The sequence below is a fragment of the Pleurodeles waltl genome, chromosome 11 (genome assembly GCF_031143425.1).
Source record: "Pleurodeles waltl isolate 20211129_DDA chromosome 11, aPleWal1.hap1.20221129, whole genome shotgun sequence".
Lineage (NCBI taxonomy): Eukaryota > Metazoa > Chordata > Amphibia > Caudata > Salamandridae > Pleurodeles > Pleurodeles waltl.
This window is the reverse complement of record NC_090450.1, coordinates 243,841,278-243,868,446: the sequence shown is the minus strand read 5'-3', so window position 1 is coordinate 243,868,446 and position 27,169 is coordinate 243,841,278. Positions and strand designations below refer to the sequence as shown.

Sequence of the window (27,169 nt, the reverse complement as noted above, 5' to 3'; positions counted from 1 at the left end):
CAAGCTTGGTGTTGTCGATGTGCCATTGGATCTTCTGTATTTTTTCCCCGAAGAGGTGGTTAATGCCATTGCAGCTTTCTGTGGATTAAGGGATAGGTGGGTCCTGCAGGGAGATGATGCAGTTCTTGAATGTCTTGAAAAGAGTTCTGCTTCTGATTGTTGCCTCATTGATGGTGCTTGATGGATCTGTTGGGTTACTTTGTGTGAAACAAGAGACCACATTTGTGATTTGTCTCTGGCCCCAGTTATGGAATTAACAATCACATGCAGTTACAAGGGTACAAAAGAAGTTACAAATCAAGCCTTGAGGAAATGTTATAGAACAATTGGCCCCACCAGGTGAAACAAACTTTGACTGTGAAGATAAATAGTATGGCTCTCCTGTGTATACAGTGAAATGACAATGAAACCAAATTTACGCTCACATGAGCAACTACAAGCAGCAATTAACTAATTACTGTTCAGCTAAGGGTACTGCAAGGGCTACAGCAAGGATGAAACTGATGACTAAAGGGTAAACAGCCAAACAGATTCAAGTTTCTATTAACCTCTGTAAGGTAAATCACTGAAAAAATAAGTTACAATATGAAAAACATTCAATTAATTTAAACATGTGATTGACACCAAGGTACAAGGGTAAACAGAAGAAAAAGTGGGAGTAGGGTTTTCCAGAGCAATCATTTGCTTTAGTTCTTAGCTGATTCTTTGTGACTATGAGAATATTCATTGGTTACTTAACATTCTTAACACACACAACCAGGGATAAGAATTCACAGGAGTACCCCATTAATGGTCTAAACAACAACATTGTTGTGCTGTCAAGATGAAAATGGGATATAATATAATAAGACACACTCCATATAGGGTGATATCACAATACACTCACCTGTTATTCACACATAGATGTTTCTTCAAACTGTACAGATTTACAAGGGATTTTCCACAAGAAAGCCATAATGTGTTGCCATGTTATTCAAGATTAATACCCCCTACCTGGTAAGTTGTTCTTGCCTCAATAAATATAACAGACTGCCTGATCATGCCCCAAACTAAGCAAAAGATCGGAGCTTGCCCATGTTCATGCAGTTTTAGAAGTGTCCTAAGCATGTTGCTGCATGCTGTGCCATGTTGAAAGTGGGGCATTCTAATAGTCAGAGTCACCTCGGTGTAAAAGAGAGGAGTAGCGTAACAAAGATTATACTCCCCAAGTTGCACAGATGTGAACTGCTTGAAATTCATAAACAAGTGTGTTCAGATAATTGAGATAGGAGAACAATCCCATCCCAGCCATCTTCCTCAAAGCTGCTCTAGCTCCCAGTTTGAACACAAACATTCTTCCTTAGAACAGCTCTTGCCTACTACGTTCTATAGCATACAAGGTAATTTCAACATTCCAGTCAAAGCCCCAGACACTGCACCCCCTTCCATATAAACACAAAGCCAACCCCTACCTGCAAGGAACATTATAATCATGGGCACATTTCTTTCTCTCATTCAAGTTCTTTAGTTCTTTGGCACGTCAATTCTCACTTTCACCACCTTTCCTCTCACATTTTGCATTCACCCATGAAGGAAACATCACACTGTTCAGCTTCCTCCCCTTGAATAACTCAAATTGGGTTTTGCCCATAACCCAGTGTGGAGTTAACCAATACATTTAATCTTTTCAATGTATCTCACCTTTCCACTCTAAATCAATACTTTTAGCAATCTGCCTGGATTCCTTCAACATCCTATTGGAAAGTTCAACCACACCATTGACCTCAGGATGACTTAAAGCACATTTCTTGTGCTTAATGTTATTTTCTACCAGAAAATCCTCCATCTCTTTGGAGACCAACTGAACTCCATTATCTGTTAGTAATACAATCTGTATTCCCTCTCTTCCTTTAAGATCCTTCAGAAACGAAACAACATGCCTTATTTTAATCCCAACAGTGAAAGCTACTTCTGGCCACCTCAAAAATATATCCATCAGAACCAACACATATGTTGCTCTACTTTCTGAATATATGGGACCCAATATAACAAAGGCCACTTTCTCCCATGGCCCATCAGGTAAATGCATAACCACCATTGGGTACAAGGTTTAGTACTTTTTCACTCAACACACATAGCATGCAATTCCCTATACATCTTTCCACTTCCACATCCATTCCTGGCCACAAATACACCATCCTCAATCTTTCCTTCATTTTGGAAATTCCTGGATTTCCATTATGAGCCATAATCAACAATTCACCTCCCTCTGCAGCAGGAGGAACCAATCTTGTCCCTCTGAAAAGTAACCCCGGTTTTTCAGAGAATTCATCCTTCACATTTCAAAATCTTCCAACTTCAACACTACCATTATCCTTCCTCCTACAGCGATAATTCAAGGGATTAAATACTTCTTGTATCACATCATCCGCTTCAATCACCATCCTCCACCTGCTTTCAGAAATAGCACCTCCCTAGGTTTTACGAACACTATCACCTATCACCCTCACTTCCACCAATTTAGCAACATCTTGTGATTCCAATCTGGACAAAGAGTCCACGACTAGATTCTTTGACCCTTGAATGTATTTCACAACAAACCTATACTCTCGTAGCACAATAAGCCACTTGGTGATTCTGCTTGAGATTGTATCAATGCCTTTTTTTGCAAAAAAAGTCCATTAACAGTGGGTGATCCATTTTGACTGTAAGTTCATAGCCCCAAATAAATGTTCTCATCTTCTTCATAGCCCAATAAATGGTTAACGTCTCCCTTTCAATCGCAGAATACTGCATCTTGTTTTTAAGACATGTGATGTAAACATAATTGTCCTATCAGATTCTCCTTCAAGTTGTACCAAAACTGCACTCAATCCTTTCCGACTTGCATCAGTTATCAAGGTCACTTTTACAACTGGGTTAAAACCTTTTAGATTAGGGGCTGTGGCCATCACTGATTTTATCACATTAAACTCCTGTTCACGCACTTCGCCCCACAAAATCTCCATACCTTTCTGCAGCAATCCCCTCATTCTCTCACTCTTCATTGCAAAATTAGACACAAACTTGTAATATTCTGTCATTCCCAAAATGACAAAAACTCCTCCTTGTTCATGAGTGAGGACAAACCCTTGATCGCATCAACCAATCTGGCCTTAGGCTTCATGCCATCTGCTTAAACTTCATGTCCTAAATATTCAGTATAAGACTGTGTGAATTTATACTTCTCACTCTTTATCCTAAAATGAACTTCTCCCAACTACCTGAGAGCCTCCCTTACTTATCTATAATGCTTTTCCATATAATCTTGATATGCCTTGATGCCATCTAAGCCCTTCAACCCTCTTTCCATCACTCTCTGAAAGACTGAGGCCACAGAAACCAATCCAAATGGCATCCTCTTATATTCAAAGGTACCAAAAGGTGTGATAAAAGCAGCAAGTCCTTTAGATTCCTCATCAATTACAATTTGGTGATAAGCTGACTTGAGGTCAAAGGAGGAAAATACATTAGCACCACCCAATGAAACCAGCACATCTGCAATCTTGGGAATGGGTTACTTATCCATCACCACGCATTTATTCAACTCTCTTAGGTCCACACACTACCTTAGTTCTCCATTACTCTTCCTAGCTGCCACAACCTGAGCCAACACCCCATCCCCTCAACCTCTTCTTCAATGAGTTCTTAGCTGTCCATTTTATTCAATTCAGCTTACGTATCGGCTCTCACTGAAAATGGCACATTTCATACCATACTAAATACTGGTTGTGCACTTCTTTTTATTTTGAATCTATTTGCATACTCCTTCAATCATTCAAGCTCCTTCCTAAATAGAGAGGGAATGCCTTTCATCATTTCCAGTCTTAAACCCTCACAGGCTGCATCATCAACAGAATGAACATTCTGACCTAGAAGTTTAAAAATTATAGCGGGGTCAATATCAGGAAAAGCCAAATATCTTTCTGGTGAAACCAGCTCACCTTACTTTCTCCTTCTGACAACACATACACTTTACCAGCTATATACCTCCCATTATACTCAATATATTCAATCAAACCCACAAAATACCCCTCTAGTTTTGTAAGTTCCCCCAATAGACATATGGCTTGATGTCAGGTTTCTGCTATTTTACTTTCCTTTTAAGTCATTCATTAGAGAAAATGTTGCACCCAAATCAAATAACATCTTCGTACTCTCCCTTTCCTCCAAGAACTCATCAGCAGGACATTTCCTTTTTCAATCTGTAGTGCCATCTGACCACATTCAATTTCATTGCAATGCCCCACTTGTTGTAAATCCACTTCCTTGACTCTTTCCTTCCTCTTCTTTCTCTTTTGAATATTACCTTTCTTCCACAGTTTCTACACTCTGCTTCTGAAGCTGGATATTCTTTGTGAAAAGCCAAATGGTTCCTACATTCATATCTAAAACACTTATTTTGAACATTTAGGCCCTCATTACAACCCTGGTGGTAAATCCCACTTACCACTGTGGTGACGGCCGCCAACATACCGTGACCGTGGCAGAATTCCGCTACGGGTATTATGACCCACACAGAGAAATCCGCCACTATACAGACACCCGCACAAGTCCGCCACAAAAAAGGTCAGTGATAAACTGGTGCTAGCAAAACCCACACCGTCACGCCAACAGGAATACGCCCACAGTATCACGACCCACAAATCACCGTAGCAGTCTTTCAGCCGCGGTAAACCACTGGCGGTACACACTGCGGGCTTCAAAATACACACACACTTACAAAACTACACCACAGTGGACAATTCCAAATACACACACCTGACACATATACACACACCACACCCACATACTCACACCACTATAAAACACACATCCACATTACCCACAAACCTTTCAACGAACAAATCAGAACAAGCTGAGAGAGAGAAAAGCAAAGACCACACCATCACCCAGAGGCACAGAACACCATCACACATGCACCATCCACGCACATCACATACTACATTACAACACAGCACCCCACACATCACCTCACACATCACTCATACCACATCATGGCACCTCAAAGACACCCGAGGTTTTCTAAGGAGGAGCTAAGGGTCATGGTGGAGGAAATCATCCGGGTAGAGCCACAGCTATTCGGATCACAGGTGTAGCAGACCAACATTGCAAGGAAGATAGAGCTATGGCAGAGGATCGTCGACAGGGTAAACGCCGTAGGACAGCATCCAAGAATAAGGGATGACATCAGGAAGAGGTGGAATGACCTACGGGGGAAGGTGCGTTCAGTTGTTTCAAGACACCAGATTGCTGTACAGAGGACTGGCGGTGGACCCCCACCTCCTCCCCCACAACTAACAACATGGGAGGAGCAAGTCTTGGCGATCATGCATCCTGAGGGCCTCGCAGGAGTAGCAGGAGGACTGGACTCTGGTAAGGCAAATCTTTACTACTTTATCCCCCCCACCCTACCTGCATGCCATCACAAACTTCTACCCCTACCTTCACCCCATCACTCCAACACCTCACATATACCCCACTAGCACAACCCACCCCTCCCAATACCAAGTCCTGCATGCAACAACAATGCATGGACCCCCATCACAGACCTGCATGGACACCCATCACCACAGCATGCACACTCAATAGACTCACCCAGCCCACATAATCACCAATCACACAAGGCCAAGGCGACAGTGCAAGCATGTTTATACAGGGAAACACACCCATTGCACAAGATGGCACACACAGATACAATAGCAATGCATTTGCATCCCAACAGGACCCCTACCCAACGTCACTGGACAGGAGGTGCCAGCTACATCCAGCCCCGCACCAGAAGAGGCCCATAGTGATGACAGCAGCTCTGCACGCCTGGATCAGGATGACCAGCCTGGCCCATCTAGGACCTCTGGACAGTCGGTTTCCCTGCCACAGTCCCAAACCACCACAGAGCCTTCCCCCTCAGGAAACACCACCACAGCACCCACCCATCAGGCCCATCCCTCTGTCCCCAGGACACGTCAATCAGCAGTGTGTTCACCACTACAGGGACCCCAGACAACCCCACAAACACAGGACGATCAGGGACCTGGGGTCAGTGGCAGTGGGCACACGGTTCAGGGGACAGAGGCACAGGATAACAGGGAAGCTGGGAGGACTGCTGTGCGACAGGGGGAGGACAGGCCCAGGGAACCCACTCTCCATGAGGTACTCTCCAACATCATGGGAGCATACCACCATTCCCAGGAGGCCATGGGCATGGTACTGGCCAAGTTTCAGGAGACCCAGCGGCTGCAGGAGGGGCAATACATGGAGATCAGGGATGACCTCACCAAAGTTTACACCATCCTGGTCCCCATAGCAGGGGTGCTGGCTGATGTGGGCAAGACCATGAGGGAGGCAGTGGCTCAACAAAGGGCCCCTGACACTAGCCAAACTGAGGAACAGCTTTCCACCTCCACCAGCACTAGTGGACAGGAGGCCCTGCCACAGGACCAACAGGCCACCAGCACCCCACGCCCTGCAGAAGGAGAACCACCCCACAAACGGTCCCTACGATCCAGGCAGAAGACAGAGAACATTGCCAAGACCCCCGCCAGGAAATAAGACTCTCCTGATTGTTACCCTGCTGTTCCACTTTGTCACCCTGTCCAATTTGAACTGCCCTTACTCCCCTTCCTATGCCCCATTGGACAATGCACCTGTGATACAAATAGACTGGACTCTACCATCAACCTTCCTCCACCATCACCCCAGACCCGTGCACATACCCCTTTACCCATTATCACCTAAATAAAACCCCTCTAATCAAAAACCAATCTGTAGTCAGTCTGATCTTTCACAAATGTATAATTACAACATTAGCAACAAATAGCACTGTAAATGTTCATTTACTCACACCAATGTATGACAGTTGTTGGGCAGCAGTACATATAGCAGAAGGCAGAATGGGGTACCCAGATCTGGAAAAAGGAAATCCAAAGGGAACAGTCAGTGTCCATAGACAGAGGTTAAGAGGCTGACATGTACAATGTCCCAAAGTATACTGAAATGTGAGGAGGAGTTACAGTCTCTTACCTGTGTGTCAATGGAAATACTGTATGATGATGTTCGTTCTGTTGTCAATATCTTCTTCCTATGCCTCCTCTTCCTCACTGTCCACAGGCATCTCCACTGCCACAAGACCATCACCCGGCTTATCCTCCACCAGGCACCAGGCGTCTCAATGCTAGGTTGTGCAACATACAGCAAGCCACGATTATATGGCACACCTTCTTCGGTGAACAGTATAGGGAGCCACCTGTAAGATGGAGGCACCAGAATCTGGCCTTCAGGAGGCCGAACGTCCTTTCAATAATGTGCCTAGTTCGCCCATGTGCCTCATTGTAGCGGTCCCCTGCCCTTGTCCTGGGATTCCTTATTGGGGTCAGTAGCCATGAGAGGTTGGGGTAACCAGAGGCACCTGCAAATTACGAGGGATACCTCTTAGACACACACTCACCCTTAGGGACTACCCCGCACCCAGACACCTACACATATTGTGTGGGGACCTTGGGCTCACCTATTAGCCACACCATCGATGCCTCTGGAGTAGGCCCATCACATAAGGGCTACCACTATTCCGCAAGATATAGGCGTCATGCACAGAGCCAGGATACTTGGCATTCATATGGGAGATGTACTGGTCCGCCAAACACACCATTTGCACATCCATCGAATGGTAGCTTTTTCTATTTCTGTACACTTGTTCATTTCTGCGAGGGGGGACAAATGCCACATGTGTACCATCAAAGGCACCAATGATGTTGGGGATAATACCGAAGGGTTCAAAGTCAGCTTTCACAGTGGCCAAATCCTCCACCTGGGGGAACACGATGTAGCTGCGCATGTGTTTCAGCAGGGCTGACAAAACTCTAGTCAACACGTTAGAAAATATTGGCTGGGACATCCCAGATGCCATGGCCACTGTAGTTTGAAAGGAGCCACTTGCCGGGAAATGGAGCACTGACAGGACCTGCACTAGAGGGGTGATAACTGTGGGCTGGCGGATTGCTGACATCAGGTCTGGCTCCAATTGGGCACACAGCTCTTGGATTGTGGCACAATCAAATCTGTATGTGATTATGATGTGTCTGTCTTCCATTGTCGACAGGTCCACCGGGGGCTGTACACCGGAGGATACCGCCATCTCATCATCTGCTCCAGCGGTTGTAGCCTCTGGAGGAGAACGGTGAGCAGAGGGTCATTTACCACATTGGTAGCACAACTGTGTCTGCATGAATGTTAGTAAATCCGTGTGTGAAAGAGTTAGTCTGTAAATGTGCCAATATGTGGTGTGACGCAGTTAGGTGCCATGCCATGTGCACCCCTGAAATGGCAGCTGCCTAAATTGTGAGGAGGGACAAGGGGAAATGAGGTAACTGCACTGGCGTTGTGCAGCGTCGCGGTAGGCGGTCGAAGACCGCCGTGCAACTCAGCATTGGTTTTCATTGGGCCCTATGGGTTCCAGGAGCCAATGGCCATGTACGCTGGCGGTGACGGTAAGCACCGCTGCAGACGTGACCGCCATTTTCTATCTGTTCACTCACTTGATGCCTGGCCTTCAACAGGGGAGGACCTACACTGCAAGTGCTGCTGTGACCTGAGTCTGGAAGCGACAATGGCTACAGTGTCTGGGGAAAGGGCCCCTGCCTTCACTGTGGAGGAGTTGGACACCTGGTGGATGGGGTCCTCCCCCATTACATGCTACTCTACGGTCCTCCAGACAAACAGGTGAGTACAATGTGAGCATGATGCGTGGGCAATGCCTGTTTGGAGTGGTGTGGATGGAAGCCACATGTTGGGGGGGGCTTTGTGCCCAGAGCTCTTCATCCTGCCAAGGATTGGGTGAGTGGATGCCTTTCTCCACTGGTTCTGGAGGGGGCTTTGGCCCCAGAGTGCTTCATCCTCCCAAGGGTGCTGCATGTGAGGATGGTCAGTGTATGTGCGTCAGGGCATGGGTGGAACTGGTGGGCAATGAGAATGACGGTCCGGACGGTTGAGTAATTTCCTTTCCTCCTGTCCTTTGCCTCTAGGTCAGCGCCCAACAGAAGAAGGGTATTTGGCGGGCCATCGCCAAGGAAGTGCGGACTCTGGGGGGTCTATCACAGACGGAGCACCCACTGCCGCAAGAGATGGGAGGACCTGCGCTGCTGGAGCAAGAAGACGGCGGAGGCCCAGCTGGGGCTGGCCTCCCAACGTGGAAGGGGTGCCCGTTGCACCATGACCCCCCTGATGTTCTGCATCCTGGCGGTGGCCTATCCGGAGTTGGATGGGCGCTTGAGGGCATCACAGCAGCCACAAGGGGGTGAGTACAGTGTCATAAAGCTGACTCTGTGCGGTTTAGGAGGGATCTGGGCGTGGGCTGTGGGTGCCCCTAGGCCAGGCCGGTCATGCCAGGGTAGGTCCCTTGTTTGCAGGCTCAGAAGCACCCCTACCCCAATCGTACAACTGGGCAGCTACTGGTGTGCAGGGTCCTGTGGGTGTAAGGTGTGCATGTGTTGGCATTAGGCATTGTACCCCATGGGGGGGTGACTACCATAGTGACTGGTTAGGCAAGGCATAGTGTAAAGGGCAGCTCAGTGTGTGTGTTGTGTCCGCCAACGGTAGTGGTATTGCTGGCATTGACCATGTGTGTCCTCTGTCTTTCCCCCCCTTCTTGTTTTGTCACCCTGTCCTTGTGTGCATTAGCATCATCTGGAGGAGGAGCAGAGGCACTGGCGACAGAGGGAGGGAGCTGCATCCCACATGACCCAGGAGGGTGAATCCACGGAGGGTGAAGGCACTAGTGGGATGGAGGGTGAGGGGAGCTCCACGACGGGGACAGAAGTGGATACCAGCGACAGCGACTCCTCCTCTGATGGAAGCTGCCGGGCGGTGGCGGACACCTCTGTGCCCACCCCAACTACAGGTACAGCCACCACCCCCCCACCAGAACTGCTCTCCCAGCAGCCCCTCAGCGTGTTTCACGTGCCCGCTCACCCAGGAGGGTGGGCATCTCCTTCGCCCCAGGCACCTCAGGCCCTGCCCCAGTCAGCCCTGCTGCCCTCAGTGAGGAGGCTATTGACCTCATGAGATCCCTCACAATTGGACAGTCAACCATTCTGAATGCCATCCAGGGTGTCGAGAAGCATTTGCAGCAAACAAATGCATACCTGGAGGGCATTCATTCTGGCATGGCGGCCCAACAGAGAGCATTTCAGGCTCTGGCCTCAGCACTGATGGCAGCCATTGTCCCTGTGTCCAGCCTCCCCCCTCCAACTTCCACAACCCAGACCCAATCCCCTCTACCTCAGCCTATCTAAATCACACCTTCAGACCAGCATGCACACACATCAACAGACAAAAGTGGCTCAGGAAAACATAAGCACCACACATCACACAGGCACTCACACATACACCATCCCCATGCACACATACCAGAATCCACTTCCTCCTCTGTGTCCCCCTCCTCCACGTCCTCCACCTCCCTCCCAGCCCAGTCTCGTCTCCACTCACACCTGCATGCACTACATCATCAGCCACTGCCTCCATCACCAGCACACCCATCACAACACACCGTTCACATGCAATAACAACCCCCACTACCATTCACACGTCCCCTGTGTCCTCTCCCAGTATGTCTGTGAGCCCTCCTCCTAAAGTACACAAACGCAGGCACACACCGACCCAACAGCCATCCACCTCACAGTAGCCTCCCGCCCATGCACTGTCACCCAAACTCAGCAGAAGTGCACCTCCTACAACCACTACCTCTTCCTCCACTCTCACACCCCCTCCATCTTCCCGTCCCAGTGTGTCTAAGCAACTTTTCCTAGCTAACTTGAACCTCTTCCCTACACCTCCCCCCGTCCGTCCCCTAGGGCCAGGATGTCTAGATCCCAGCACCTCTGCCACCACATCTGTGTCTGCTGGGATCCATGCAAGTCGGGGTGGATCGAAGGGGGCACCCGTCAGAGCTGCCAGTGTGCCACCTACAGATGTGAAGGAGCACCCGATTCTGCCACCTGCCAAGGTAAAAAAGGGGTCGGCTTCAGCAGGGGAAGGACGCACCACGCACCCAGCAAGGCCTCACCCAAACACAGAGAGGACAGTGCCAAGGTCCCAGTAGCGACTTCCAAGGTGGGGAAGGGACACAAGACAAAGGGCACCTGCACCGCCGCTACAACTGCCACCTCCACCGCCGCAACGACCACCACCTTCACCGCCGCAACGAACGCCACCTGCACCGCCACCTGCACCTCCGCTGCCACAATGTCAGTCAGCAGCATCCTCCCCAAGGATCAGCCATCTGAGGCTGACGGAGACGGTATGGTGTCTCCCTCCACCACACGGACACCTGCACCACGGCCAGCACCGGCAGCATCTCTGCCGCGGACCACCGCCACCTGCACCACCATCAGCCCCACCACGTGCCCAGCCACTACCAGTATATTAGACGTCAGCAGCATCACCAGTGGGCAGCCATGCGAGGCTGACAGTGAGGTCCTGGACCCTGGACACTCCACTTGAGGCACTACCACCAGCACTAGCACAACCAGCAGTTGGCGGCTTAAGTCGACGCAGAATGGAGTGTGGGTCTGCCTCCATGGAGTATCATGCTACCTCTTCCATGTACATCTCGTGGCTCAGACACCCAGGTGAGAGGATGTTAACTGCCACACCCCAGGTGCAGCATCACTGTACACAAAGCCCCCTCCAGAAACAGTGAAGAAAGTCATCCACTCACCCAATCCTTGGGAGGATGAAGCACTCTGGGCCAAAGCCCCCTCCAGAACCAGTGGAGAAAGGCATCCACTCACCCAATCCTTGGCAGGATGAAGAACTCTGGGCACAAAGTCCCCTCCAGAACCAGTGGAGAAAGGCCTTCTTGTGGTGAAGCCCAAGTGTGCGCTGGTGCAGTCCTCCAGAGTGCTGTGTCCAGGTGCAGGTCAGGGGTCCAGCAGAGCAGTCCTTCTTCTTCTGTAGTTCTTCCTTGTAGGAAGTTGGTAGGGATCTGAGCTGTGGCTGCAGCTCTGCCACCTTTATCCGTGCTCCTGGGTGAAAAAACAGGAGGGTCCTCGTTCTCCAATCAGGGGCAGGGTCCTTCCCCCCTGATGACCACTTCCTGGGAAGTGTGGCAAAAATCAATCCCAAGGAGCAACATTCCTCAAACATCCTTCATAGCTGAAACTGATTTTTGGAGGTTACATCTGGCTGAGCCCTCCCACAGGTGTGGCTAAAAATCGTAAACACATCCTTCACCTGCCCTCTCCTAATCTAATCAAGGGGGCACCTAATTGTCTGGGTTTACTGGATGTGAGGGGAGGTGTTGGGTTGATCCAAATGTCCTTCCCTGCCTTTGAAGACCAGTTTGGCAGCCCTCCCCCCATCCTGCTTCTCCATCTGCTGAGGGAAGATCTCCTCCCACAGGCACATTCCTTTGTGTTGTTCAGCCCAGGCTACTTCACACCTCATCAAGACAGCCTGGCCAGGCTGCCAGAGGCTGGCCGATCAGAGCAGAGCACTACAGGGCTGAAGTTGGCAACTTTGTAGGTAGAGTTTAAAACTATTTACCTGAACAAGTTATATTCAATCCAACAATAGTAAGTTGTGGGATTTATTATAACAATTAATTTGATACCAAACTTGAGGTATCTGATAATTAAGGGGACTTTATAAATTAAAATAAGGTCTCCCCATTCTAGCCTATGGAGGCCATTCACTACAATGAGGGAAAAGGGAATTTGGCTGTTTTACCTCACCAGGGATTATAAAACTATTTTTATAAGGTCCCAGCTTATAGTTACGTGGCACCCAACCCTATGGGCGCAATGGGCACATCTTAGGGGTGACATATATGTAAAAATAAGGTAGTTTAAGACTTTGGAAGTACTTTTAATTCCAAAGTCGATTTTGCATGTAACTTTAATTTAAAAGCAGCCAGCAAGGCAGGCCTGCCTTTAAAATGACAATGGGCACCTCAGCAGTGCACCTATGGGTGCACTACCTATTGCTGGGGTCCCCAAACCTACATGCCCTACCATATACTAGGGACTTATAGGTAGGTTGAAATAGCCAATTATAATTAGCCTAATTTGCATACTGATTTTACACAGCAAAGGGACTGGTTAGCAGTACCCAGTGTACCATCAGACTCAGGAAAACACCAGCAAAAAGTGAAAAATAGGGGCAAAAAGTCAGGGGAGCCTCTGCAATCAGCCCTGTTTTCTCACATAGGTGAAGACATATGGGCATGTCCCCTAAATTCATCACCTTGAAATATTACCTGCAAGTTTCATGAGAACAAGGACTCTTAACATAAGTTAATTGCCAATGTAATGATTGACTGACTATTCACCTTTTGAGAAACTCACTAGTGAAAGTGTTTACTACTTGATATATGCATAACCTGCCACAATGAAAGAAAAAACAACGTTCTACAAGATACGCTAAACAAAAGAAATAAAGAAATGAAATATTAAGCGCATAGTCCAAACATACCTAAAAATAAAAGAGAATTGTGGAAATAGGCTTTTGTCAAAAATGCTACAAATATTGGACCATTTTAATATAAAATCAAGAACTAAAAAAACAGCAACACCAAACTAATTTAAAGACATCCTTATCTGGTTACTGAAACTATTCAACAATAGGCCTGATTCAAAGTTGCACTTAGGAGCACAAAAACTTTGTTTTTCACGTGCCAGATGCCAATTTTGATTGACGGAATCTACCTTAGTGGCGCTTTGTTTACGAAATGCGGACTAATACGCACAGGACATCTGCAAGTGCCATAGACGTCCTGCATTTATGAATTAAGAATAGGGTGCGATTTGGGGGTTCCTGTGCGGGACATTTTTCAAGTATAACCGAAGACACAGAAACTTATAGGTTTGTAGGTACACATGCACCTCTGGTGGGTAGAGTCCCTTCATTTTTGGAAACGCATGCACATTTACTTCCATCAAACGCCGCAGTAAGGGTGTTTATAAAAACGGTGTTGCGGTAGGCACTCACCACGGGTAGAATATTTTCTACATGTGGAAGAAAACAAAATGAATTAGCATATTCGTGTTAAAATGGATGTATTTGTATTTTCCCACACGGTTACAATTCCATATACATACATTTCATGCATATGAGCACGCCTAGCAGTTTACTGTTCTAGATATCTAGAAGCCCGTGGGATTTTTGTGATTCTCAGAAAGTTACTCGATGAGCGAATTACCCTTAGGATAGAATATCAGACGTTCAATGCAAACCCTTTGCCAGATGTTTGAAAGTTTCCTTTTCAACCAATCAATAGGCGTGTATCACAAACAGTAAATGTGTCATTTTTTAACATCTTTCTTTAAAGACATGCATTTTGTCACTTGACAATACTTCACTATAGCGACAGAAATTCACTCTTTTGAGTTCTTACCTCTTCGTCGAATACAATGTGAAAAGGAAGTCCATTGCAAAAAGTTTTGACGTCCACCCAGAGGTTCTCTGGATATGCTGGTACAAAGCCTCTCAAAATCTTGCCTACATAAAGACAAAACTCTTATTGTTGCACTGAATCATAATGCAGAGGGCGTTTTCATTCACTCACAAATTAACGTTTATCATTTAAATGTCATGTCACTTATATTGTCATGTTATAAAAACAATATGAAAAACTTTCCAACAACGGTTGTGACCCCCGCTCACAAAGATTTTGTATTGGGATTCTGTCACTTATTTGAGGAAGTCTCTTTGCAAAATCTGTTTTGGTATTTTAAAAGCCATGCAAATGACGATTTGCATGGCTTTGTAGGAAAAAGTAACACAAGACAGCTCGTTGCACTGCATTGTGTTAGTTTGTATTAGGGTTGTGTTCCATGGGTGGTGATAGCTGTTCCTGTGCATCCACCAATGGATTTTGGCACAAACCTTTTTTGAAAAAGACTTAAAGACATGAGTTTTCACCAAAATCTTGAGCCTGGCTGAAGCTGGCATAAAGAGGAGAAATATCTTTATTTCCCCTTGTTATTCCTTCTTTGCATTTGTACAGTATTCTGCAGAACACATTCAAAGATGAAATAGCTTCAAAGGATGATTTTTTGTGTAGGAAGGTGCCATTCGTGCACAAAAACTTTCCTGACCACAAACCATACACCTTTTCACCCTGATACAAGGGTGCCTGCAATGGGGCCAGGTAGCCCAAAGTGCGCAAAGAGAGAGAGAGCTGGCCTGCCATTTTCTTTTTATGCAAGGCAGTGCAGCATCTTTACTAGCTGCGCTGCATTGCTTAAAATTTCAGTAAATCAGGCCTGTATGAGGAGCACCTTCAATGGAAACGAAAATTCTTAGGTCCAGAAAGATCTCAGATACTGTTCCCCTTGTTATTCCTTGTTGTGGAGATAATGAGCGCACGGGATCGTGGTAAAACCACAATTTATTTCCAGTATGAGATTTAGGCAAATGAAATACAAATTAAAAAGTCGCAGCTAATGACCTCGCTACAAATTCCAATCAAGTTTCCAGCTCAGGTGGCATGTGTCCTTGTGCTAAATGCACGAGTGCTATTTGATCATATGCAAATTCTTGCTAATCCACGATATTTGTCCACAATTGCTTGGCGGATAAAACATGCCCATAATCTTGTTATCAAACAGTTCATAACTCCAGTCGTTAGACCCTGGGATGCACATATCCAGTCCAAATAGCATATACAGCAACGCCTATGAGTGTTCCAGAGTGTTCAAAAGTGTGCAGACTGTAAATTGCACAAGAGCCAATACCGTTTTAGGAGTTTATAGTTGAAACAAAATGAGCACAAAGGATGCAATCAAAGTCTTCAGCCCTCATGACAGCTAGCCCAGTGTTTGTGCCCATATTTTTAGCACCCTATCAAATCTGATCACTAACTCTGTATTAAAAACCTGCACACGATAATGGGGCATAACATGCAGTTTTTTTTTTTGGCAGCAAAAGCAACGTTTCCCAATATTCCGCAAAACCTCAGATATGTGGAGGGATGGGAGTTACCACACATAAAGCAATTAACTGTGCCAGTTGTAAAGAGGGCCTGGGTGTGTACAGTGCAGTATAATGCCATACTATACTATTTGGTACTAAAACTGCAAGGTTAGCAGTTGTATTGTGGAATAGTTGGCAATATATTCGTGGCAAAGAGGAACCATCTACAGCTCTGCTTGTAGTTCACTATTATCATTTAAAGCAAAGCTTTACACCACCTTTTAAATATGACATAGCAAACTTTCAGGTGACAGGTACATATGCTACAATATTCATTAGCCTCAAGGCAAAGTAAATTGACTCTCTAATCTGATTTTAAGCTAAACCTCTTATTCACACCTTGGGGGAGCTAAGTTTGTTGTTTCTTTGACATGACAGAAGGAGCATTCCTGCAGATTCAATACCAGAACAAAAGAGGTTGATTCAGAGTTTTGCAGAAAGTTATGAAAGAGTACCTTCTCTGTCACACGCTCAGTCTGCCTTCCAGATCTAGAGGTGACACAACTGCTAGATATACACCAAGGGAGTATAACATACTCCATTGGCATAAACCTTCTTCCGACAGCCTGAGGGAGATGAGGCCATTGGAGGTAAGCCATCCAACCAGCTGCCCAGTCAGAGTGCATGGATGAACGTTATGTAATAATATGTTATGCATATTTGTAGAGCGCCCTATCTCCTGTGAGAGTATCCTGGTGCTGAGAAGGTTTGAGCCTAGTTAGACCTAGGACCTAGTGGGACTTCTTGAAAGTCAGATCTTCAGCTTCATGCAGAATTCAAGTGAGGAAGAGGACCTTATGTGAAGTAGCAGGTTGTTCCATGCTTTAGTAGAGATGTAAGAGAAGGCTTGACCCCCGGATCTGGTTTTCCATATGTGTGGGATGTGTGCAAGCAGGAATCCAGAAGAAAGGAGGTGTCTGGAAGGTTTGTGAAAGCAGATGTGATTGTTGAGGTACACTGGGCCAGTGTTATGTAGTGCCGTGAAAAAGTGGGTGAAAAGTTTGAATTGTGGTTGTTTGCGTATGGGGAGCCAGTGGAGGTTATTCAGTTGTGGTGTGATGTGAGTGCAGCGTGGGAAGTGGAGAGTGGTTCTGGCCACAGAGTTCTAAACAGTCTGCACCCTTCAGGTGAGAGGTTTGTTGATCCCACCATAGAGGGTGTTCCCATAGTCCAGTTTGCTTGTGACTGTGGCATGCATTACAGCTTTCCTGGTCCTGATTGGTGACCATGTGAAAAACGTCCTCAGCATCTTCAGGGTATGGAAGCATGAGGCAGTGACAGCGTTGACTTGGGAAATCATATTGAGATTGCTGTCAATGAATATCCTGAGGTCTTTGGTTTGGGTGGAAGGGGTGGATGTCGGTCCTGGCCCTGGTGACATTCCACGATGAAGTGCTCTTCCCAAAAATGAAGATTTTGGTCTTGTTGGTGTTCAGCTTCAGACAGCTGGTCTTCATCTATTGGGCAATATTTTTTATACAGGCTTTGAACTTGATCCAGGTACTGGGCATCTTGTCTGTGAGGCAGAGAATGATTTGTGAGTCATCGGGGTAGGAGAAGGCCTTGATGTTGTGAGAGTGGATGATACTGGTAGAAGGATCATGTATGTATGGAAGTATGCCCGGCTCAGGCAAGATCCTTGAAGAACTTCATAGATTAGGTCACAGGCGTTTCAGGAGTACCATGCCAGGCTGACTGATAGGCTCCTTCCAGTCAGGAAAGAGCAGATCCACCAGGGTATGTGACCTTCAAGTCTGAGTTTGGGCAGGAGTTAGATGAGGATGGGGTGGGTGACCATGTCACATACTGAAGAGGACTGTTGGGTCCGGGTGTGGATTGAATTTGCTGCAAAAGGTCATGATTTTTTTGCTGAAAAATTGAAAGAGATTGTTACAGAGGTCCTACCAAAGGGTTCAAGTTGAGGTGAAATCCTTCATAATTGTGAAGATTTCTTGCGTCTGTTGGTGTTGACATTGATGCGGTCTGCCAGAACAGCACATTTGTAGGTCCGGGTCACTTGCTGGTTCTCCATTTGCGCTCCATTTGTTTGCACCTGCATTTCATCGGTCTTAGTTCCTAGATCTTGTAGGTCTTATTGTATTGCTCTGTTTTGAGGGGGACAAGGGAGCCAGCACAGGAGGTAATCCAGTTTTTTTACTGCCCGTCACAAACAGGTGCATTCTATTTTTTAAGAGAGTATGTTGCAGTGACTGAGAATGGCCATTCATAGTGCTTGACTTATTTTGTGGCTGGGTTGGAGTACATTTATTTATGTTTTGATACAAGGTTTGTAGCTACTTTAGAAGTCTAATTTGTAAATAGCAATTGGCTTACTCTTTTGAGAGTGGATGCTTGTACTAGGATGTCCTTTCTTAACAACCCTCATTACTCCTCCCATTGTATAGTAGATAGTGCTAATTTTCTCACCACCCACCCTGGTCTCTCCCATATTGGTAAGGAATTGATTTTTTCAAATCTGCTGTGCCCAGAACATTTATAACTGACTTATTTTTCATGACTGTGTTAAACATTACTGGTTTACTAATATTTAAAGTTCAAATGAATGCACATATATACACCTAAAACTTTAGATCATTGATGAGAGTTATGTAACTTTTGGTTTTCTGAAACACATTGACAAAGCATAGTCACTGGCAGTCTGATCTGCTGGGTAGAAACATTTGCCACAAATTTGGCATAATCTTGACTCTTGAAAGTGACAGATGTCTGAAAAGGTTGAAATATATATATATATATACATACACACACAAGGGTTGTCCTCTATGACCGCTCACTCCCAACAGGTTATATTTTCATTATTCCTGGCCTTGTATTTTTATTCATCTCTGGACACGTGTTTCTGGGTTCATCCCTTCATCAGCAGAGAAATGTAGTCTGTAGTGTTTCACCTCAGTAGGTGCAGCCAGTGCTGAAAGCATTCCAGACATCTCCTCCCTTGTTCAAAGACCAAGTGCATGGCTGCTCAGCTGGTTTTAATTGCAGGCACCTGACTACTCTGTTAAATACCAGTTCTGTCCCCATTGAAAAGTGCATTCTGGTAAAGGTAGTCCTGCACATTTTATAATATTTTCCCAAGTGGGTTGCTGGAGCCAAGCGAAACAATAAAAACAGAGTTAATTACCTAAAGTAAGCAGATTCAATGTAAAATCACCGGGTTTGCTGAAAGTGTCCCAAACTGCTGCTCAAAATGTGACAGTCCATTAAGTCACAGAGACCTATATGCAGTGGTGCTGCCTTCCCGGCTGGACAGGCCGGTAATTCAATGCTAACAAGGGTTGTCCTCTATGAAAGAGCACTCCCAACAGGTTATATATTAGGGAATATGGTAAAGCCAGCAACTTACAGTGAATTCTTTTGTGGCTCAGGTCATAAATCAATATTGTACTTCACACATATCATATAACCCCAATTAGTGATAAGCATAAAACCTGGATATCCTTATTCTGGCCATATCCCACACAACAATGCTAATGAGTCCTTTTAATCTGACTCATTCCAAAGTATAGATACATGCAGTGCATAAACCAGAATTCTGAGTCACACATTAATCAACATACAAGGGCTATTGATTGTTTCAAGAACTGGACTGAAATCCCCTTGTGATGTTCACTTGATGTAAATAGCACCTCACAGTTCTAATATCTCATATGCTCTCCTCTCCAGATTTATGTGCAGCTACCCTTACTAAAAGTTCACAATGCAGATATAAGCAGCAAAACATTGGAATCCCTCATGGATCCATTGGGTACTGTAAAGTACACATGCATTTTATAACACAATGGCATTGGCATCCTTATCTTTCTATGTACACTACCTCCTCATTATATCTTGTATCTTCTCTTCTCTGTATTCATACATAGCTACCCTGTTCCCAAAGTGCACAGTGCATAATTATAAAAAGCAATACATGGGTGCCTCTTCTAGATCCATTGGTCAATAGAAAGTGCACATGCATGTTGTGACAAGGTAATGTTGGCATTCTCATCTGTCTGTATATACTCCCAATGTATTGGACCGCTACCCCTCCAGGGCGAATAATTGATCTTTATAAACACAAATAGTGAAGGATCTTCCATAGGCATATGACTCAAATTTAATGCGCAAATGTGCATCAAAGTGCCAAGATGCTAAATAATTCATTGCTTCTTCAATGCAAATATCGTCTCACAATTCCAATATCTCATATGTTCCACTCACAAGATCTACATACAGCTACTCTTTTGTAAAATGCACAGTGTATGATTGTAAGCAGCAATATATGGAAACTCCTTGTGGATCCATTAGCTAATGGAGGTTGCACATGCATACATGTATGATCTTCCATGGGTACATGACTCAAGTTTAAAGTGCAAATGTGCACCAAAGTGCCAAGATGCTAAGAAGATCATCGCTTCTTCACTGCGAATATCATCTCACAATTTCAATATTTCATATGCTCCCCTCATGAGATCCATTTACACCTACCCTTTCTTAAGGTGTACAGTGCATGACTGTAAGCAGCAATATATGGGAACCCCTTGTGGATCTATTAGCTAATGGAGGTTGCACATACGTTATGCCATATCATTACTAACATGATAACATTAATAACAAGATGCTAAGTGAGCCATCACTTCTTCTAGAGGCATTGTTCCAAGTGACATACCACAAAAAATTCACCCACATGCTAGTGGAGCACAGTGTATACTCCCAATCAACATACTGTAATTCCCACCCTTCCTCACACGTGTATGCACTTGTATGCTAGGTGAGATGACCTCCATTGTCCAATCACAAATGAACATGCAACTCAGCATCTAAGTTATGACTCCCGGGAGCCTCTGTACATAATCTATTCAATTTTCAGTCTTCCCTCTGCAGTACTTTCTCTCTGTCTCCCCCTCTTGGGTGGGCTTAAATATGCTTAATTTCATAAAATCTGAATGTGGTGAGGGATCGAGAATGACACCATTCAGAATGACATGCCATGGGATAGCTCTTGTCACCATTTATGATTGCTCGTATATGTTGGAGAATACTGACTTTTTACTTCTTTATTGTGCTCCCTACAGAGAGCTCATCACATCCACATTTCAAGACATATATCACATGGTCTGAGTTACACATGATTGTGTCATCAATCCTGACGTCCCCACTCACAAATGTCTGATAACTTTTACAATTCAGCCCACAATGATAAGCTTTACATGCATTTGATAAAGCCCTGAGTGTTTTCAGTTATCCAGTTCCTGCTCACCATATCTGGGTCAAAGAAGCTAGATGTTAATATATCCCCCAATGATCTGGCTTTCTTAAAAGTTATTTATGGCCCAATCTGCACAATCTCTTTCAAATGTTCATCCTTGTTCAGTACATGCCAATTCTTATGCAGTATCTTTTTGATGCTAGATTGAGCCATGTCATATTTGGGAAACAATCTCTTCACTTTACTTTCCCCTTTACTTAAACCGCTGTTCTGTGGATATAACAGTTGCTCCCTTGATTTCTTATGGGCTTTGTCCCTTGCATCCTCAAATACACCCCTAGGGTGGCCCCTTTCCACAAAAATCCTCATCACATTAGATGCCTCTTTGTTATATTCCTCCATCATTGAGCATACTCTTTTAGTCCTTAGTAATTGACTATAGGGGATATTCCATTTCAGGGTCCCTGGGTGGCCACTGTTGGCATGCAGTCATGAGTTGGTAGCATTTGGTTTCCTATGTATCTTATCTATTAGTTGATCGTCAATCACATCCGTCTCAACGTCCAAACATTCACAATGTATTCTACTGTATGAGCTTGTGAATGAATGGCAAGTTAAACTCATTATTGTTCAATTGCTCTATGAAAGAGCATAATTCAATTTCATCGCCCTCCCATAAGATAGATAAGTCATCAATAAACTGCACCCACAGTGCTATTTTCTCAACATATTCCACATTCTCCTCGCCCCAGGCAACCTCTTTCTTCCACCACACCCTGAACAAGTTTGCGTAGGTGGGGGCAAATGAGGTGTCCATTGCTGTGTGCCCTGCTTCTGTAGATAGTACTGCTTATCAAAGAGAAAGACAGTGTGAGTGAGACAGTACTTAACCATTTCAATCAAACATATGAGTGTGTTCCAGTAGTTCTAGAGGTCTGCCCCTCAAGAAATATTTACATGCCAGGACACCTTTATCATGATCAATGGAGGTGTACAATGATGCCACATCAAGTGTGACAATTATATACTCTCACTTCTATGGAATGCCATCCAAGGTTTTCAAAAACTCTATTGAATCTGTCAAGCATGAAAGCAGGTTAACTACATATTCTTGTGAAAAAAGGTCCAGATATTGTAATGTATTCTCTAATATACACCCCATTGAACTCACAATTGGTCTACCGGGGGGACGGGACTTTTTTGTCCTTGTGGGTCTTCGGGAGAAAATATATTGTTGCCATCTTTGCATGTTCCACCTTTAAAATTGGTATTCATCCCATTCCAATAACACATGGTTGAGCCATGATTTCAACTTAAAGGGGTATTCCTTTTCCATTTCCTCAATGGGATTCCTTTGGAGGCAGCTGTAGTGCATGGTATTACTCAGCTGTCTTCTTACTTCTGATTAATATGTGCTCAAATCCATTAAAACAAAGTTGCCTTCTTTATTGGATGGTTTGATAATCAATGAGGAATTATTCTTCAAATCAAAAATGTCCTTCCAATCTTTATTTGAAAATGTACTCCTCCCTTATTCATTTTGCCAGTTTTTCCTTAATACATTCAAATCTTCCATTACCGACTGTTGAAATAAATCAGTTTGATTTCCCGGGGGTAAATGAGAACAAAACTCACTTCCAGGTTTAAAACCTCATCCTACTTGATGACCTGCTTCGAATCCCATTTCCTTAAGCATTTCTTTCTGCAGTGTTAGATCTCGTGATTCCTGGTGCGCCATTCCTTCTTCCGTATTCGTACTCGCAGATGATCCAGCCTTACTGTTCATATTGATACTCTGTACTTGCACAAGATCCTCAGTATCTCTCATTGCTAAATCACAAATAGTAAGAAGATCAGAAATATCCAATATGTTAAAGGACAAAAGTTTGTAGTCCATGGATGTATGTGTGATTGCCTTCCTAGGTTTCATCCAATAATATTTATGGAGCTTAAGTTTGCAAACATACTCATATACTTCAATTCTAATGTCATCAAAATCCGGACCGGACATCGGGCAAAAGGTCAGACCTAAGTTCAATAATCTCATCTTATTATCATTTAAAACAATCGACTAGATATTTAAAACAAGGGTTCGCACCCCAGAGTTATCACCCATGCATAATATTTCTTCTTATGCCCTCTGTCTCTTGCCCCTCCTTGGCTTACATTCTTTTTTTTGAAGCCTTGTTTTATCCTGACTCTTCCTCCTTTACAAGTAGTCATATGCACAAGGTGAAGCTACTTGTGAAAATCAATTTTCTCCATCGTTGTCTCATCTGCACTAGAGCCAGGATGAGAACTGCCATCGCTCTCACTAGGTGATCTACTCTTGAACACATCCATTTTCTCCCTAGATCATATTTCTGTGTAAATGTATAAATTCAGCTATATTTATAATCCAATGTGTCCCTAGTGAATTTCCTCACTTTCCATTTCATTATCCCCTCATCGTATTCCTCCATGGTTTTCTCCATCCTAGTCAGTTGGTCTTTAACATTCATTTCATCCTTATATTTTTCTAATTCCTTCATAATCATTTCATTTGTTGGTGCTTAGAATTCCATTTTCCATTTAGCATGTTTAGTTAATGTTTTCATTAATTTTACTGAACATCCCTCTATATTGTGGCACCATTCATTCACCAGATGTTCATCCATATCTTCATATGTCTGTAGCAACATTATTCGTAGCCCCATTGGTACCTGCTTACATTCCAAATACTTTGTAAATTATGTAATCTCCCCCCATTGTTTCACTTCCATTTTTCTTGCCTTTTCTAGTTGCTTAATCAATTGTGTAGATGTTCTGTTACCGGCATTGAAGGAATTCTCCATCCCTGTAGCCTCAGTTCTTTCACTAAAGGTGCGTTCTGATGCCAATCTCCACCTCACTTGTCTGACTGCCACCACCAGGTCTGTCAATGCTTATTTGTTCTAATTGGAAATATTAATGTTAGTTCACCACTTAGTACACCAGGTATAAAATCTATACCTTTCTTTCAATGTTTGCACGTAATCTTTTCCTTCTTGGTAGATCCAAATACTTAAACAAGTTTAAAGCAGCTCACATATATGTTTGTGGATCATCTCCTTTATCCCTTTAGCCCGGAGGCAGATTGCTGCACTTCCTTTCCTCACATGGTGTAGACAAATTCCAAAAAAGCAATTAATACTGATTAGGTTATGGGACTACGCCAGGCCTAACTTCAGGTCCAGCCACATAAGGTTCGACGGACTCACCCGGTATTCGGCAGCAGCCACTCCGCACACCCTCCGGTCCACGCATTAGCTGCTCCTCCTACCTCAGTGAATTCTGCTGCTTCTCCGTATCAAATGCTGGCAGACAGCAGTGGTATTAATCCAAACCACTCAGAAGCATCCCTGTGTAACCGGGCACCTCTTGCCCCAGTGCCTCGCATATATTTTACCTAGTCATGGTCACCATTGGGTAGTAACAGTTAGACCCAAGTTTCTGTAAGAAAATCATTTTTAGGTCAAGCACACAAGCGTTATTTGACCTGTTGTAAGTATTCTGTGGGCTTTTAACCACGTCCATCTCAAACCCATCACTTTCGGTCATTCGTGGGCTTACCTGTCAAAAATCCCTTGATGTCATTGGTACATGCTTTACGTTTGCCCCGCTTTGGGGCGGTTTTATTACTGCTTTGCAGATTGGCCCTGTTACATGAATTATTGCACAATTGCAGATTTACTTTAGAGTGGGCAAACTATTTTTTCCTTTAGTCTCTCCCCTTCGTGCTCCATAGTGACCATGGTGCTCATAGTGCGAACTCCAACTGCGGTATTGAAGCGCTGGTCACATTGTTCACTGTTACCTAACCAGAGTCATTACTTTTGGCTCTCCCCTTCACGCTCCATAGCTTTCACAAAAAAACTTGTAATTGATAAATGCTTTATGTAAAAAACACAGACATCCTTATATTGGCTCTCCTGACACAGCAAGATACTACAATATTCACTGCACTCAGGAAACTCACACCATAATGCTTTGCAGGCCATTACTTTTAGAAAACATTTTTGTTTAGAACTCAGCCTGTATTGGTACTAAGGCAATGGGACCACCACCAAAATGTTCACAACAACATACTCTTCCTGTCAACGTCATTTCTGGGTCACCAAACTAAGTTAGGGGCCCCCACAATAATAACATCGCCCACCATTCAGTGTCTGTTTAAGCTCTTTCTTGGCTGGACCTTTTTTTTTTTTTTTTTACAGCTAGGAGTAGTTTGTGTTTTAAGGGCCTTGTTTGTAATATCATTGGAGTAGGCCTGTTAGCTCAGAAAATGTGTAAGGCTCTACACCCTCTAGGGGATAAATATATGTTTACACTGCATTGCTTTCTGCCATTTTGTTTTCATGTGCTTATGCTCTCTAGGGGCTAACTATATGGTTACGTGACCATGTTCCTTGCAAATGTTATTTTCATTGTGGTGTCCGCTAGAGGCTGTTTAAAGCATTACAGTCAACATAGCAACATAGTACAATATTTGCGGCACGGAAACTCGCCCCATAATGCTTTGCAGGGTATTACTTTTACAAAACATTTTTGTTCATAACTCAGCCTATGGTGGCCCTAGGACAATAGTACCACCTTCATAAAATGCACCATGATGTGCTCTTTCAGTGTACATCATCTCTGGAGTCCCACACTAGGTTAGTGGGGACCCCAAAATAATAACCCCTTATACCAGTAAGTGTATCTTTAAGCACTCTCATGGTTGTAACTTTTGTTTTATAGCTGGGAGTAGTGTGTGTTTTAAAGGCCTTGTTTGTTATTTCATTGCAGTAGGCCTGCTATCCCTAAAAATGTGTAATATGCTATGCCCTTTATGGGCTAAATATATGGTTACAGTGCATTACTTTCTGACCTTTTCTTTTAATGTGGTTATGCTCCCTAGGGTGTAACTATATAGTTACATAACAGTGTTTCTTACAAATGCTATTTTCATTGTGGTGTCCTATAGGGGCTATTCTGAGCATTACAATCTAAGGTGAAATGTTTATTTCTGATAAAGGTTTTAATCGGTTTTACATCTTTATTTCTCTCGTTACTCCTCCGTGCCTGTCTTGTGTCTTGTATTCAATTGGAATTAGCATGGCAGATTCCGATTAGGATTCTAAATTACAACATTTTCATTAATGGCTGCAGATAGCTGAAAAAGATAAATGGAAGTGCTTTAGTTATATGCAGGGTCTCTGGAATTATGTGGCAGGAAAAGACAAAATTATGAGTTGGGTTGACCAATTTATGTGGCAAGAAAAGTTCAATTATGAATTTACAACGCCTACAAGACCTATTGTGTTGCAAATGCTTATTTTGGTTTACTAACAACTTTGGCACCATTTGACGAATCTTCACAAAATTTACCAAAAAACATTCATCCACCTCAGCATCTTCCTGAAAAGTTTTAGGGTGATCAGTCAAGCGTGGGGCGAGAAAAAAGGGGGACAAAAACATGTTTTCCCCATTAATTTTTCCATATGAAAATTAGACACACCTATAGGGAAAACAGCTGAATGGATTTACACCACATTTGGTGGAAACCAAGATCTTGGTCCAGAAATGTGTTCTTTTTGTGTTTTGGGGTAATTTCGTTTAGCAGTTTCAGAGAAATTAAGGTTAAAAAAATATAGGCCATCATTATGATTTTGATGGTCCGACCACTGGACCGCAAATACGACGGTGGGGAGGCAGCAGCCAAGTCAGTGGCCTCCCTACACCATATTATGAGTTCCACTCGAGGCTGGCGGGCAGAGACGGTATGGCCGCATTGGCTTCAGCTTGCCGGGAGAGCCGGGGCCAATGCCGCTGCACTGTCTGCCCTAGCAGCACACTTAGCAGATAATGCGCACAACATGGTTAAGGGCAGTACAGGAGTGCCCCTGTGGCCCCGTTCCTGCCTTTCTGTCAGCGTTTTCATGGTGGTGACCCCACCATGAAAGGGCTGGCAGAAAG

At 44.5% G+C, this 27,169-nt stretch overlaps 1 protein-coding gene across 1 annotated transcript in view; it reads right to left on the bottom strand.

Moving 5' to 3' along the window:
- Positions 1–27,169, bottom strand: part of LOC138266600 (guanylate cyclase soluble subunit beta-2-like) — a 480,633-nt gene that overhangs the window by 219,607 nt on the left and 233,857 nt on the right. The window contains exon 8 of the mRNA XM_069215434.1: positions 14,408–14,511. Within this exon, the coding sequence (XP_069071535.1) occupies positions 14,408–14,511 (104 nt within the window). The remainder of the gene's footprint in view (positions 1–14,407; positions 14,512–27,169) is intronic.